Source organism: Macrobrachium rosenbergii, chromosome 7 (genome assembly GCF_040412425.1).
Source record: "Macrobrachium rosenbergii isolate ZJJX-2024 chromosome 7, ASM4041242v1, whole genome shotgun sequence".
NCBI lineage: Eukaryota > Metazoa > Arthropoda > Malacostraca > Decapoda > Palaemonidae > Macrobrachium > Macrobrachium rosenbergii.
Window position 1 is genome coordinate 44,863,248 of NC_089747.1, and position 14,728 is coordinate 44,877,975.

At 33.6% G+C, this 14,728-nt stretch overlaps 1 protein-coding gene across 1 annotated transcript in view; it reads right to left on the reverse strand.

The window, feature by feature from the left end:
* Positions 1 to 12,489, reverse strand: part of LOC136840353 (lachesin-like) — a 91,864-nt gene extending 79,375 nt beyond the window's left edge. Inside the window, exon 1 of the mRNA XM_067107046.1 lies at positions 11,912 to 12,489. Within this exon, the coding sequence (XP_066963147.1) occupies positions 11,912 to 11,949 (38 nt within the window). The 5' untranslated portion in view covers positions 11,950 to 12,489. The remainder of the gene's footprint in view (positions 1 to 11,911) is intronic.
* Between the last annotated feature and the right edge of the window lie 2,239 nt (positions 12,490 to 14,728).

Genomic DNA, 14,728 nt, shown 5'->3' on the forward strand with positions numbered 1-14,728 from the left:
TTTTCTCTTCTTCTAAATACTGTTATATCTTGTAAAATAAGATTTATAAAGTCTTTATTCTTCTGAAAAAAAGGAACTGAAATCCACTTTCACAAGTCACTTTCGAGCGTAATTTAAAACGTAAATGATTATTTCACATTTTTTTTTTACTTTTAGTGAAGATTCTCTCGTATATTTTACTGCGTAAAAGTTCCCATTTTCCTATGTCTACCATAGGACTTCAGAGGAAAATTTTGCCTATATATAAATAAATCAATATTATTTATATATATATATATATATATATATATATATATATATATATATATATATATTGATTTATATATATATATATATATATAATATTTTGATTTATTTGATTTTTCTGATCCTATGGTAGACATAGGAAAATGGGAACTTTTACGCAGTAAAATTTACGAGAAAATCTTCACTAAAAGTAAAAAAAAAAAAAAAAATGTGAAATATTAATCATTCACGTGTTAAATTACACTCAAATGTGACTTACGAAAATGGAATTCAGTTCCTTTTTTTCAAAAGAATAAAGACATTATAAATCTTATTTTACAAGAAATAAATTTATTTAGAGGAAGAGAAAAAAAAGATAAGCTTATTACATATCTAAAATAATACAACCGTGCTACAGGCGACGACCGCTGTAAATATTCATTTTCATGCATCGAGCCAAAGCAGAGATGAAAGTAAAAAAAAAAAAAAAAAAAAAGCATTCCATTTTTACGGGCGTGTTTTGCGCCCTGCAACTCCCCAAGGAGTGGGGAATATTATCCTCTTAAAGGGACTGTTCAGGGAGAATCCCCAGCACGGAATATGCGATGCCAAACTAATGGAATCAATAGGAACGTCATGTTTTACGAAGCAAGGGGAGGGGAGGGTGGGGGGAGGGTAATAACCACTAATGTACACACCTGAGCACACCTGAGCCTACGCAAAGGTTCGGTGCTTTGAGTCCTTGTATTTTTTCTCCCTTCTGAATATCTATTTATTGACAGTCGCCTGTGTACAAAGGCTCCCATGAATGACTTCTCCTTCTTCCACGCCACGATATAAGCTGAATATGATTCCTTTCATCCTCCAGGCCATCCTATCTCCAACACTAACACCACCACTACCTCCACCATTACAGAGTCCACAACCACCTCCGATATTCTCTCTCTCTCTCTCTCTCTCTCTCTCTCTCTCTCTCTCGCCCTCCTGAACCATGGTGGATCTAAAGTCGATGCATCAGGTTAGAGTGGCAAGCGACATGTTTCAAGGAAATCTTAGAGCACAACCCTTTGGTTCGACGTAATTATCTCATTTTGTAATGCAGTTGGTTAATTGTCTGTCTACACGCATTCTCTCTCTCTCTCTCTCTCTCTCTCTCTCTCTCTCTCTCTCTCTCTCTCTCTCTCTCGTGATGTACTAACTTCATGAGAACTGAATTCTGTGGCTATGCCAGGGGTTTTGCGTATTATAATTCTGTCACGGAGGAAATGTCATTATAAGGCAAACGAGTAGCCAGAATTACATTAACATGTTCGCTCTCTGTTCCTCTATCACACACTCCACGACGCCCAGACTACGTATTATCCAATCAATAACTTTCTCTCTCTCTCTCTCTCTCTCTCTCTCTCTCTCTCTCTCTCTCTCTCTCTCTCTCTCACACACACACACACACACACACACACGTACAGCATATAAAGACATTTTCCCCGTATGTGATTTACTCTCAAAAAAGTACTTGTAAAGAAGAGTAGCCAAAGTTTTGCATTTTCATTTTTACAATAGGTATTACGATTACGTGCAGTGATATCAAAATGTCAAAGTTTATGTTCAACATCCTTAAAATCAGTCACATAGCCTGTAGCGACTAATGACCTTAAAATCAGTCACGCAGCCTATAGCAACTAATGAAATCGTGTTCACACATAAAAAATTGTCAAATAAAAAATAATTCATAATACTGTTGACATGATCTTGGGAAGCAAAGTGAGTGTTTTCCTTTTGGTGTTTGAAGAAAGTAAAACAATGCCACACAAACACACAAACATGTAAATACAAACAGATGGGTATAAATATAATCGATCGGGCTGACAGCGATGTGAATACAACATAGAGATAAGAATGGTCTCACAACACTTGAGGAGATTCTTGAACTACTCCACACGCCACCCAGCCATTAATCTTGGCCCCTTTCTCGCCCTTCCCAAGTCCCCCTTTATTCCTCGTTCCCTCAGAGAAAGTTCTTCCCCCTTTGCTCCTCTCTCTCTCTCTCTCTCTCTCTCTCTCTCTCTCTCTCTCTCTCTCTCTCTCTCTCTCCCTCTGTTCCTCTTTCTGCCTTTTACGATGCTCTTTCTTCAGTCATTCCTTTTCACTCTTGTTACAAAAGTGCTCCTCCAGCAATACTTCTCCTATTCCTTTTATTCCCTTTTAATTTCTCCTTCCTTTTACGAAACTCCTCCTTCCGTCATTTTTACCCTTCCACTTTTTATCCCCCTCTTCATTTTAAAAAGCTCTTCCTCCTGTCATTCTTGTCCTCTCCTGTTATCCGCTTTATATTCCTTTTCCTTTCACGAGGCTCTTCTTTTTGTCATTCCGATCATCTCTTTTTATTTCCTTTTATTCCTGATTCCTCTTTCAAAATTCTGCCTTCATCCAGTTTTCTCCAACCCGTTTTATTTTTCCTGTTCCTTTTAACACCCTTCCTTTAGTCATTTCAATCCTCCACATTTTATTCTAGCTTTTCCCTCTTGCTTTTACAAAGTTCTTCCTCGTTCTTAACCTCTTTTATTGCTGTTTCTTTATAGAAGCTCTTTTTCATACCTTTTCATACCTTTTAATTTCTGCTTCCATGTAAGGAGTTGTTCCTTCACTTATGATGCCCCCCCCCTTTTTTCCCTCCTTTTGTTCCTACTCATTTTATTCATTCTTCTCCATCGCCGTTTTCTGGTTCCTTATAAGAAGCTCTTTCATTGGCTTATTCTTCTTCTTCTTCATTATACGAATATTTAGCTTCACTCATATTTTCCCTAATCCTTTTATAATTGCTCCTTAATAAGAGGCTCTTGTATCTTACTATTCCTTTCCTCCCTCTTTTATTCCTGCTCCTTAATAGGAGACTTAATAGGAGCCTGTTCCCTTCTCTCATCCTCCCCCCCCCTTTTATTCCTGCTCCTTAATAAGACACTCTTCTTCTCTTATCTGTCCCCTCCCTCTTTTATTCCTGCTCCCTAATTGGACACTCTTACTCCTCACTCATCCTTCACTTCACTGTGTTATGTCTGTTCCATATGGAATTTCTCCATCACCTTTTATTTCTGCTCCTTATCTTCAAATCACTTTATGCTCCATAACAGTAGGCTCATTCCCTTCCTTCCTCAACCTCTCCCTCTCTTTTATCATTTCTCTTATACCCAGATCTTTTCCTGCTTCGAAAAAAGGAGAAGGGGAAAATATAGCTTTCGAAGAGATGCTCTCCTTGGCCTAATACTCGGATATCTGTTTGTTATTCTTCCATAAAGCTCTGGATCATAGCACTGCCATAAATAAAAGAGGAAAGAAAGGCGTAATTGCCCATTGCCCTGGCCCCAAATCCTCTCTCTCTCTCTCTCTCTCTCTCTCTCTCTCTCTCTCTCTCTCTCTCTCTCTCTCTCTCTCTCTCTATGAATAATTTTATATTTATCGACCGTATCTACCCTTCGGCTACCATATTCCTTCCAGTTTCGTCTTTTTGACTCAAGATTTCTCAGGTAGACGTTTATCAACGGAAAGAATTATGAGCCTCTATCGCTCATCAATTGCACCGTTTAACCAACCAGTAATGTCATAATTCATTTCCCAACTGTTAAAATACAAAATTAGGGTTTCTTTTATACTTGAGGTCGGGTTCCCAGAGTAAACTACATCGAAGTCACTTGTCTCGAATGCTGTGATATGCCTTGAAAGGTTTTCAGATGGCATTAAATGAACCTAAACTAACACAGGAATGGGAGTGGTATGAATTCAGTTGATCTATGTTAATAATAAAATTTACATCTGAATACAATTTTACACGTGCAGGTCAGGCAATATAATAGGTGATAAAGGCAAGAAATCATAACATTATACATGTACAGTGTGTGTGTGTATATATATATATATATATATATATATATATATATATATATATATATATATATATATATATATATATATATATATATATATATCTGTGTGTGTGTGTGTGTGTGTGTGTGTGAGAGAGAGAGAGAGAGAGAGAGAGAGAGAGAGAGAAAATAAAGCCTTGTATTCTTTGTTAAAAGTCCTCATATAAGATATAATAATAAGGTGAGGTCTTTTGAAAAAAGTAATTTGAGTTCTCTTTGCTTAATTTTTTTCTTCCCGTCTCAGTGCTTTGTACTTTTTTGCCCTCATTTTCTTCTTTGACTGGAACTAATAATGAAGTTTCTCACAGAACGTTATTCATTTAAACTTCGTGTAGGGAATAACATCCTGATTTCATATGAAAAGGGAAAGTGTTCACAATGTTTGACGCAAACATTTCATTCAGCACTTTTGAGAACTTTGAAAATAACTTCTTGATTCCAGGAAACAATTCAATTTCGGGCTAAAATGAATATAAGAAATTATTCTGCTTTTGAATTTTGAGCCACTTTTCATCAGTATCTTTTCTAGATTAGTTACTGGGCGTCACATCCTAACATAAACTGTTTTGAAATACCGAATTTGAAAATGTACTTTCCACCAGTTCATTAGATTTCCTAGAAAACGTCCTAACCCCACATAAATTGTTCTGACTTCGGTCCCTAAAGAATACATAAATTGTTCTGAAATTTATGATAAAAAAAGGTTCGTATTCACCTGTTTCTGAGTACTCAAAAGATGTCATTAAATCATGTAAAATTTCCTTGCATAGATTCCAAGTGGATCCACAAATTATTCTGAAATGCAAGGGAAGACTAAGTCTGTTCTCATTCACCATGACTTTGCATTAACCCTTCCAATTCGATCTTTTTCGGATATAAAAATACATTCGTCCTCTTTTCTAGATGATTAAAAAAAAGGCAATAAAATTGTATAATTCCTCCACTTACTGAATTATCAAATGTCTACTAAAATGCTTCATAATCTTATGCAAACTGCCCCTACTTCTATATCAAGTGACTGATACAAATTTTGAAAATGGTTAAAACTGGCTCTCCTTACATATCTTTATCATATCCATATCATATGGTCATATGAACTGCTTCAACTTCGATCTCACGAAACATAATCCAAGATGAAATACACTAACTCTGTCTCATATTAACAATGAAAGCACTGAAGACATTTAAGAACGAGATTTCACATAGTTATATCATAATTTCTTTTGAATTGTTCCGAAATAAAACACATGTGAATACAAGAACAAACCTACTAATATTAGACATTTAGACGGGCGCTCATGAACCTTTTTGTAAATTGCTGACGATACATTATAAGCCAGATGTCACTGAAATGTTCCCACTTTCGTTTCAGACGAATATAAAAAAATTCTGTCATTATTAGTAATCTACGTTTCACTCGACTCTATGTATTCCGGTTGCTTCTCATAAAGTATCAAAATCACAAATGAACCGTTTCTATTTTGTCCTCATGTGGCTAAGAAATTAGACGTTGATATTCAATATAGGCTACATAACTTATTCACTCGTCACTTTCAGGGAAAGTAATAATTCATTCCAGAACAGTTTCAACACGAGTCCGTGACAATATGTTAAGCTTATAAAATACCTGACTGTCTCTCACATCAAGTATTACAAATTTGGTGTATAAAGTTCAAAGAGTTATCTGAACCACCCTTGCACCAGGACTTGGGAAGCTTTACTTCAGAAACTAACATTTCATTTAAATCAGGTCCATCGATGTAGTGAAATACACAACACAAAAGATATATATATATATATATATATATATATATATATATATATATATATATATATATATATATATATATATATATATATATATATATATATATATATATATATATATATATGTGTGTGTGTGTGTGTGTGTGTGTGTGTGTATAGATATGTACATATATAAGTATGTATGTACGCACATACACACATTTATATATGTGTGTATGTATATGTATATACACGCTCACGCACAAATTTAAGTAACTATGTTTTTCTCTTGTCAGAAGTAATGTACTAGAGAAAAGTTTTCTGGGAACTTAAGTACGATCAATTTATTGACATACGACTGCAAAAATTCTTAACATGCACATCAGAAATGATTAATTTTTAAAGAGATTTTAATGTATATACTGTAAGTGTCTGGAGTTGTTCACTGAGTAGAAAGGAAAGATGATAAAGGAAATATCATAAGATAAGTTGTTCAAAGATTTTTTTTTCACGCAAATATCAATCTCAGTAATGCAAAAGCAGAATGGCGTCTCTGATATCCCGCATAAATGCTCTGTACGTAAATCAAGTGACCATAGCATCAGAAATGCAGAAACATACAAAAATTAAAATTGATTGTCACTGTAGTTTAAATTGATGAAACACGCACGTATAGGTAGATATGAATTATTTATTGTAATAAAATCCAACTTATGCAAAAAACGTCACTAAAATCCCTCTTTCAGTTCGGGAATTGGCAACTCGGCCTTTCTTGAAATCCAAAGCTTTGGACATTTTTCAATCTAACAGTTCTATACAAAAAAGTTAAAATTTTGAAATGTTCACACTTGTGTCCGACAATGTTCTCTCTCTCTCTCTCTCTCTCTCTCTCCACTAATGGGATTGGTGGAAGTTGCATTGTTAATAACTTTCCCTATAAATTGACTTTTCGTGGAGGGGGAGCAGGTGAATTCTTTCTCACTTTTTTTTTTTTTAGTTATTTAAACACGATGTGTATTAGAACAAAGGAAGCATTCGGTTGTCGACAACTTATATCTGATTGAAAAGTATCGCAAATACAAGTTCATTTAATTTTCCATTGACAGATACTGATTGAAAGGGTCATAGATTACGCTTTCTCTTTCTCTCTCTCTCTCTCTCTCTCTCTCTCTCTCTCTATATCTGTCTCTCTATCTATCTGTCTGTATATATCTGTCTATCTATCTATCTATCTATCTATATACATATATATATATATATATATATATATATATATATATATATATATATATATATATATATATATATATATATGTGTGTGTATATGTGTATGTGTGTGTGTGTGTGTGTGTATGCATTCAGCCAGGGGAAGGATGAAGAGAAATTACTTGAACCAAGCAGTTTTCATGTATTTCAACACTTCATCAGGCTTCAGGCACCACCCTTCTCCTGGCTGAATGCTTTTATGATCATCACACGTCTCCAGTGATTTGCTGTAAAAAAAAAAAAAAAAAAAAAAAAAAATATATATATATATATATATATATATATATATATATATATATATATATATATATATATATATATATATATATATATATATATATATATATATATATATATAATGAGTGCGTGCGTTTTTTACCTTTCTATTTTCACTACCAAGCGTTCCCTACTGCTGCATTAAACGCTCGAAACGACTTTGTAAATTAGCTGAAAAACGAATTAACGACCATGAAATTAGCTTCCAATCACAACGAAAAGGTAACCACATACGGTCATCATGTTGTGTTACAATTCATTTGAATTCAATTCAAGTTTTTACAAGGAAGTTCTTATGCACATATTATTATTTCTGAGGGGAAAAGGGGCTTATGGTCATTTGATTTTCAAATTAAATACGATGTACAAAAGATATTTTTTCACCTCTACTTCTGTAATGAAATCATGTGCTGCTTTTCAAGAAATATCCTAAATCTTATTTCATGACATTAACGGCATATTAACTGAATTTTATGAAGTCATAAAGTCCATCTTCCCTCTTCAGTGATTCTTCGTTTCGTACTCTTCAAAATTTAGTCCCGAAGTTTGACAGCTCCGCTACAGGAGAGTTTCAGCTTAATTGAAATACAATATTGTTGAGTTACTTACGGCTGAATGTCATTGGTTTTCTTTAGCAAGGGTCAGATTCATAATACATGATTTTTTTTAGAATTGCTTTAGGTACCAAATATCAGAAGTAATAAAGCGTGAATTATGATAACAATTCTTCAATATTTTATCTCTGTTTATGCACTTTCGAGACCAGAAAATCAAGTATTCATTTATAGCCCTGGCGATTGCTAATTCTTGCTCTGAGTTATTGCGGTTATAGCCTGTAAAAGCCAACCTTTTTCTGTGGATCAATTCTTTTCAAATTTTATGTAGTACAGTATTTTTGTACAAACGCTGGTCTCAAAATGGTACGTGTAACGACGTACGTACTTTGTGATGTGTGTCAGCGCAGTATATATATATATATATATATATATATATATATATATATATATATATATATATATATATATATATATATATACATACATATATACATACACATACATATATACATACATACACACACTATACTGCTATCAAAAATTAAAATTTTCTGTTCTGTCAACAGATGGTTGAACTTGTGAAACACTTTTCTGTAATTCTGTATTCAGTATTTGAATCGGTTTCCCGTCCTGGTTTTCAATAATGGAATCTTGTCATAAATATTTCCATTAGAAATATCAAATCAAATTGTTACACGAACTTTCGAATTACTGCAGCTCCTTCAGAGACTTGCTAAAAAATCATTTTCGATCGAATACTTATATATGCACAGTAGACTTCCATAGAGAAATAAGAGGGAAAATTGCTGGAAGTAACTTCTGCATTTCCGTATAACGAAATAAATAATAACTCGTATTTTGACTAATCTGTCAACTGAACAGCTATTCACTTCACTAACTAAAAATTGATATTGCGAAATGTTTTTCTTACTGACAAAATTTTGGGTTGGTTCACTAAATATAATTTATCAGACGAAAAGCACTTCGGTTATTAAAAATGGCCACGATTGGTAATTATATATATATATACAATATATATATATATATATATATATATATATATATAAATTATATATACATATATATATATATATATATATATATATATATATATGTATATATATATATATATATATATATATATATATATATATATATATATATATATATATATATATATATATATATATATATATATATATATATATATATATATATATATATATATAATTTTTTTACTTCAGTATCAACCAACGAAATACTTGAATTTCTATCTCCCTATTTCATTTTTAATATCATTATTCACTTCTGTGTTGAAAAAATGAAATGTGCGCATTTTCAGTTATTAATTTTCTTTCTAATTAACATTTAGAACTTCTTGAGTTCAAGCGAACACGCAATGCATTCCTGCCGAAAAAAAATTCGTCTTGTATTCTACTAACTTATTTAGATTTTCATCTATTTATTTGTTAATTTATAGATTTTACTTCTTTTCTTTTCTAATGACTGATTTGTAATAACTGATCTAATAACCGATTTCCATTAGTAATATGAATGTATTATATGAACAAGTCTGTGACTTATACGCTAAGTCACTTTCGATCGAATCTGAACTGTGAATGCAAAGTAAACTTCCACTGAAAATATTTGGGAAAGCTACTGAAGGTAACTTATGCATTTCCCTGATAACGAAGTAAATAGTAACTCGTTTATAGTTCTCGTGTGGGCAGCTATTCACTTCACTTATCAAAAACTGATACTGTCAGCAATACCGATGTGTTTTTCTTATTGTCAAAATTTTGAGATGATTCACCAAATACAATTCATGAGACTCCCCAAAAATTTACTTGATTCGGTTATTAGAAATAGCTTCTATTAGTAATATATATATCTATATATATATCTATGTATATAAATATGTGTGTATATATATATATATATATATATATATATATATATATATATATATATATATATATATATATATGAATCATTAGAATTTCTATCTTCTTATATCCTTAGTAATATTTTAATTCACTTCTGAAGTGAAAAGTTGAAACGGGCGCGTTTTCAGCCAACCACTTTCTTACTAATCACAATCAGAACCTCAAAAGTTCAAGCGAAGACGCAATGCATTACTACCGTAAAATAGTTCGCCTCGTATTTTACCATTTTAATGTTTATCTGTCTATTTATTAACTTCCCAGTTAACCTTTTTTTATTTTCTAACATATCTTCTGCAACTTCTTTCATATGAGCACCATATTCTTTGGAAGCTCTAATTTCAAGTAAATAAATAAAGTTAATAATGACAGATAATAAAATAAAAAGAGTAACTTCTTCGCCTAAATGAAAATTTCACGTCCAAACAAAACATGCGATCTTATTTTCAATTCCATTTGGTTCAGTAAATTCAGATGCCAGAGTTCCTGAATTCACATGCATTTGAAACGGGTGACTTCCATATTGCATTCGTACTGCTTATATTCTGGTAGTATATTCATTTATGCTAGTTTCCACATATATTCATATTATGCTAACAGTGCAGTTTTATCGTGGCGAAATTATGCATTCTGCGAATTAACAATTTTAACCATCTAGTGTCAAGTCGAATACTTCATAAACCAGATGTCACATAGTGGCAAATGTTATCAGTATCAATTAAGTGTGAAGTGAATTTTGTTATTATTATTATTATTATTATTATTATTATTATTATTATTATTATTATTATTATTATTATTATTATTATTATTATTCAGAAGGTAAACATCAATTCATATGGAAAAGACGAATTTGGGTTTATCTTTGGAATAATAATAATAATAATAATAATAATAATAATAATAATAATAATAATAATAATAATAAAATTCACTTCACACTTAATCGACACTTATCACATTTGCCACTGTGTCACATCATATTCATTTAAAATGAAACTTAATGCTAGTCAGTGAAAATGTGTTAATTCATGGAATGCGTAATTTCATCGCAATAAAAAAACTGCACTATTAGCACGATATGAACGTGGGAAAACTGGAACAAATGAATAAAGATATTGCCAGAATATGAAGAATACGAAGAGGAATGTGGAAGTCACTCTCTTTTCAAATTTATTCAAGTTCACCAGCTGTGACTTCTGAATTCACTGGGCGAAAGAGTAAAGATCACATGTGGTTTAATTTGTACCTGAAATTTCAACTTAGGAAAAGAATTAACTTTGTTTTTCTATTTATTAGTTATTGAATTTATTTATTTACTTATCTGATCAGTCGGTTTCCTTTCCATTTCATTTTGGCGTATTTCGTCTTGATCATTATTTACGTTATCAGAATTAATACAGATTATTTTTATCATTATCATTAACGTCACTATTAGAACATGCTACTTATTCCCACAACTAGTTGCATTTCATGTAGTATTTTTCTGTCAATGGATTTTTAAACCTAAGTCGCAAAAAAACCTTCACTCATTCGTCACTTTAATATTGCCTAAAAACTTTAATTTTTAGAAGTTATCCTTATTTCAGGGTTTTTTAAAAACCTAACTACCAGATGGAAACAGCCACTCATTCAGCCATTCATTTTTGGTCAAAAATTTTTTTCTCATTTTTTAGTATTTTCTTGTGCAGTGATTTCGAAAATAAAATTGCTATCGATAGGGAAACGTCCTTTAAATTTGTAGCATATTTCTATTTTCCACGAAATAGCAAAGAGAAGACTCGCTTCATCAGCAATAGCTTGTACCCGAGAAGGGTTCATTTTCAGTACATGTCATTTTCAAATTCTGTCAAGATTTAAATCACCAATAAAAACCACCACTTTCATCGAAAACCACGAACGTACGCGTCATGAAAACCTACGGTATTGTTTCTAAAGACACAAGTGCAAAATTGCAACGAAAATGAAGCATATTACTCACAGCATATTTGTGTTGATCTTCTTCTTCCGTATGTCCATCGAGATCACAGTCCTCGTCAGTTACTGTAGTTAACTGTCAGGCTTTTGCTTAAAGGAGTGAGATTCGTCACTTTTCACTAGCCCAGTCGATGGCATGATTCTGGTAAATGCATTTTCCCAACTGTTCTCCCCATTGATAAGTCACTTCAAGGCGAGAAACAGATGCGATTTTCCACCACGATTTTAATCCAGGGAGCGAAATACCTTAGTATCGCGTCACTACCAACTTGATTGCTCGATCAGTATGAATAAGTATGCATCAGACAATCGGTCATTCTTTCCCTACCACGGTCTTCATATTCCAGTCTGGAAAGCTAAAGTTATTTCCCCTCTCACGATTCGCCTGCCCTCAGTGCCGGTCCTCCTACACCTGCACTCGCTTGCACACCCAAAACTCTGAGGGAAAAACGCTTCTGGACAACGTTATCTCTGAGAAATGACGCCGAGAGCGAGAGAGAGAGACAACGGTAAGCTCGGAGCGATGGCACAGCGGGAGTTATTGTGATGGGGAACGGCTTCGGTGGAAGCAGCGGGAGAACTGATGACTGCGGTCCCGGTCTCCCTGCGTGTGGATTCTGGGCAGGCGCACTCGAGCACGCCTTCGTCTGGATAATAAGCCGACCAAGGTTTACAAACACGGACTGTCGCGCGGCTCAGTTTAGGAAAAGGTGTTCATGTCAACTCTCGCTCTCTCTCTCTCTCTCTCTATCTCTACTCTCTCTCTCTCTCTTTTATATACCATTCTATTATACTTGAAGCAAAGCCGTTCACAGCGCAATAACTTCTATTAGAAAAACCCAATGGAATCGTAGAATAAGTACCTTTTTATACTTTCGTGCGATGCAATATAAGTCAGGTCAGATCTCCAGTCGTACATAATTTAGTAACAGCGCCTTCAACACTTCCAGCATAGAGATCCCTTTCTTATCTGTATTCGCAAGCGATTTTTACTCTTTGCATATGCAATTTCGGCAGTTTCTTTGTCCGGGTAAACCAGGGAGATTTTTTCTCCCTCCTTCTCCCTCTCCCTCTCCCTCTCCCACCCCTTGCAAAGCACTCTCTCGAAATTAGTTCACAATGTCTGGACATCCCTTGCTTCACGCAATGCATCTTCTGGTCCATATACTCTCTCTCTCTCTCTCTCTCTCTCTCTCTCTCTCTCTCTCTCTCTCATGTACACAGACGGCTTGACGTTTCTAGATGCGGTCTTTTTACGGTCAGTGAACTCTCTCTCTCTCTCTCTCTCTCTCTCTCTCTCTCTCTCTCTCTCTCTCTCTAAATATATATGTATATATATATATATATATATATTTATATATATATATATATATATATTTATATATATATATATATATATATATATATATATATATATATATGTGTGTATATGTATGTATATATGGATAGATAAATATTTCATACCATTCTCCAAAAATTAAAAACTGAAGAAAAAGAAATAAAAAATTTACCAACGGCTGTTTAAGCCATCGACTTGTGGCTACCACCAGCGCAATTTCACGATATGACACTGCCTTTATAATTCAAAAGTTAACGACGGAGTATGATTGTAGACAGATCTGTACGGTGTATTATGTGTATATACATACGTGCCGAGTCTGCCTCCTTTCCCCGGCTCTTATGTGAACACTGTGCCAGACAGACTTCGCAAAAAACATGATGGATTAAACGCTGCATTGTTTGGCGAATGGAAAGAAGTGAAGGCGGATTTTTTTCTCGGCCGACAGACTCTGGGGCAGCACTAGATATCGAGCAGGGAAACGTAACGCCAAGTTCTCATTTTGTTATTCTCGTGTTCGTGTTCTTTGGAACAGCTTCGAAGGATGGACACGGAGAAAAGAAAGTGCACTATAAAGGAAAATTTCTCTGTAAATAAAATAAAAGTATTCGTTACAAGAAGTGGTATTCTAGACCAAAATGCCTATCGATTTTACAGTAAACATTTTTTTTAAACGGAATACAAGTCTTTTAAGGCAATATTGTTTATTACACAACAGGAACAAAATGAATTCTCTAACAGGCACTGAATTAAACAGGAACTGAGGCGAAAAGGAGAATATAATACTGATGAGGAATGCCTGTAAAACGTCACGCTATCTGCTCACGTCAAATACAATGTAAAAAACCTTGGCCAAGAGTATTCATACATCTATAGAGCTTTGGATATGGTGTCGTGCTGTGCCAGAAACGGCTGAAAGGAATATCTATCGCCTTCAAAGCAAATAATATCGTAGGGAACGCTTTTTTGCGGCAGTCAGTACCATAGAGAAGAACCCAGAGCTTCAGAGACTGAAAGGAGAATATTCACTATTTATTTTTTTTTTATATTGATCATTGACTTTTATATCGTGATAATATCCAAATCTTGTTGATGAAACTTAGGAAATAAAATATCCTCTCCTTAATAGAGCCTTTCACTTCACTAAATATGCTTAAGCAAAGGATTAAAGAAAAGCACCAAGAGAATGTGTTTTGTAAAGATGAAATGATCATTACAGAATTCATGACATATAGGTTTTGAAAGAGAAAACTGTCAGTTCACCGAACTAACAGGTACAAAAAGCAATTTTCATTGGAAGAAGAATGGCCTAACGCACAAAAAATATAGATATACATAAACCTTCCCCAACAGAGATTAAGGGATTTTTCTCGTATTCTGAAACGCAGGATCTCCGAATAAAAAGAAAATCTCATACATCATTTCATAAAAATGTTTAGACTAATTTGAAAAGATGCTTTAATCCATGATGGGGCTTTCGAA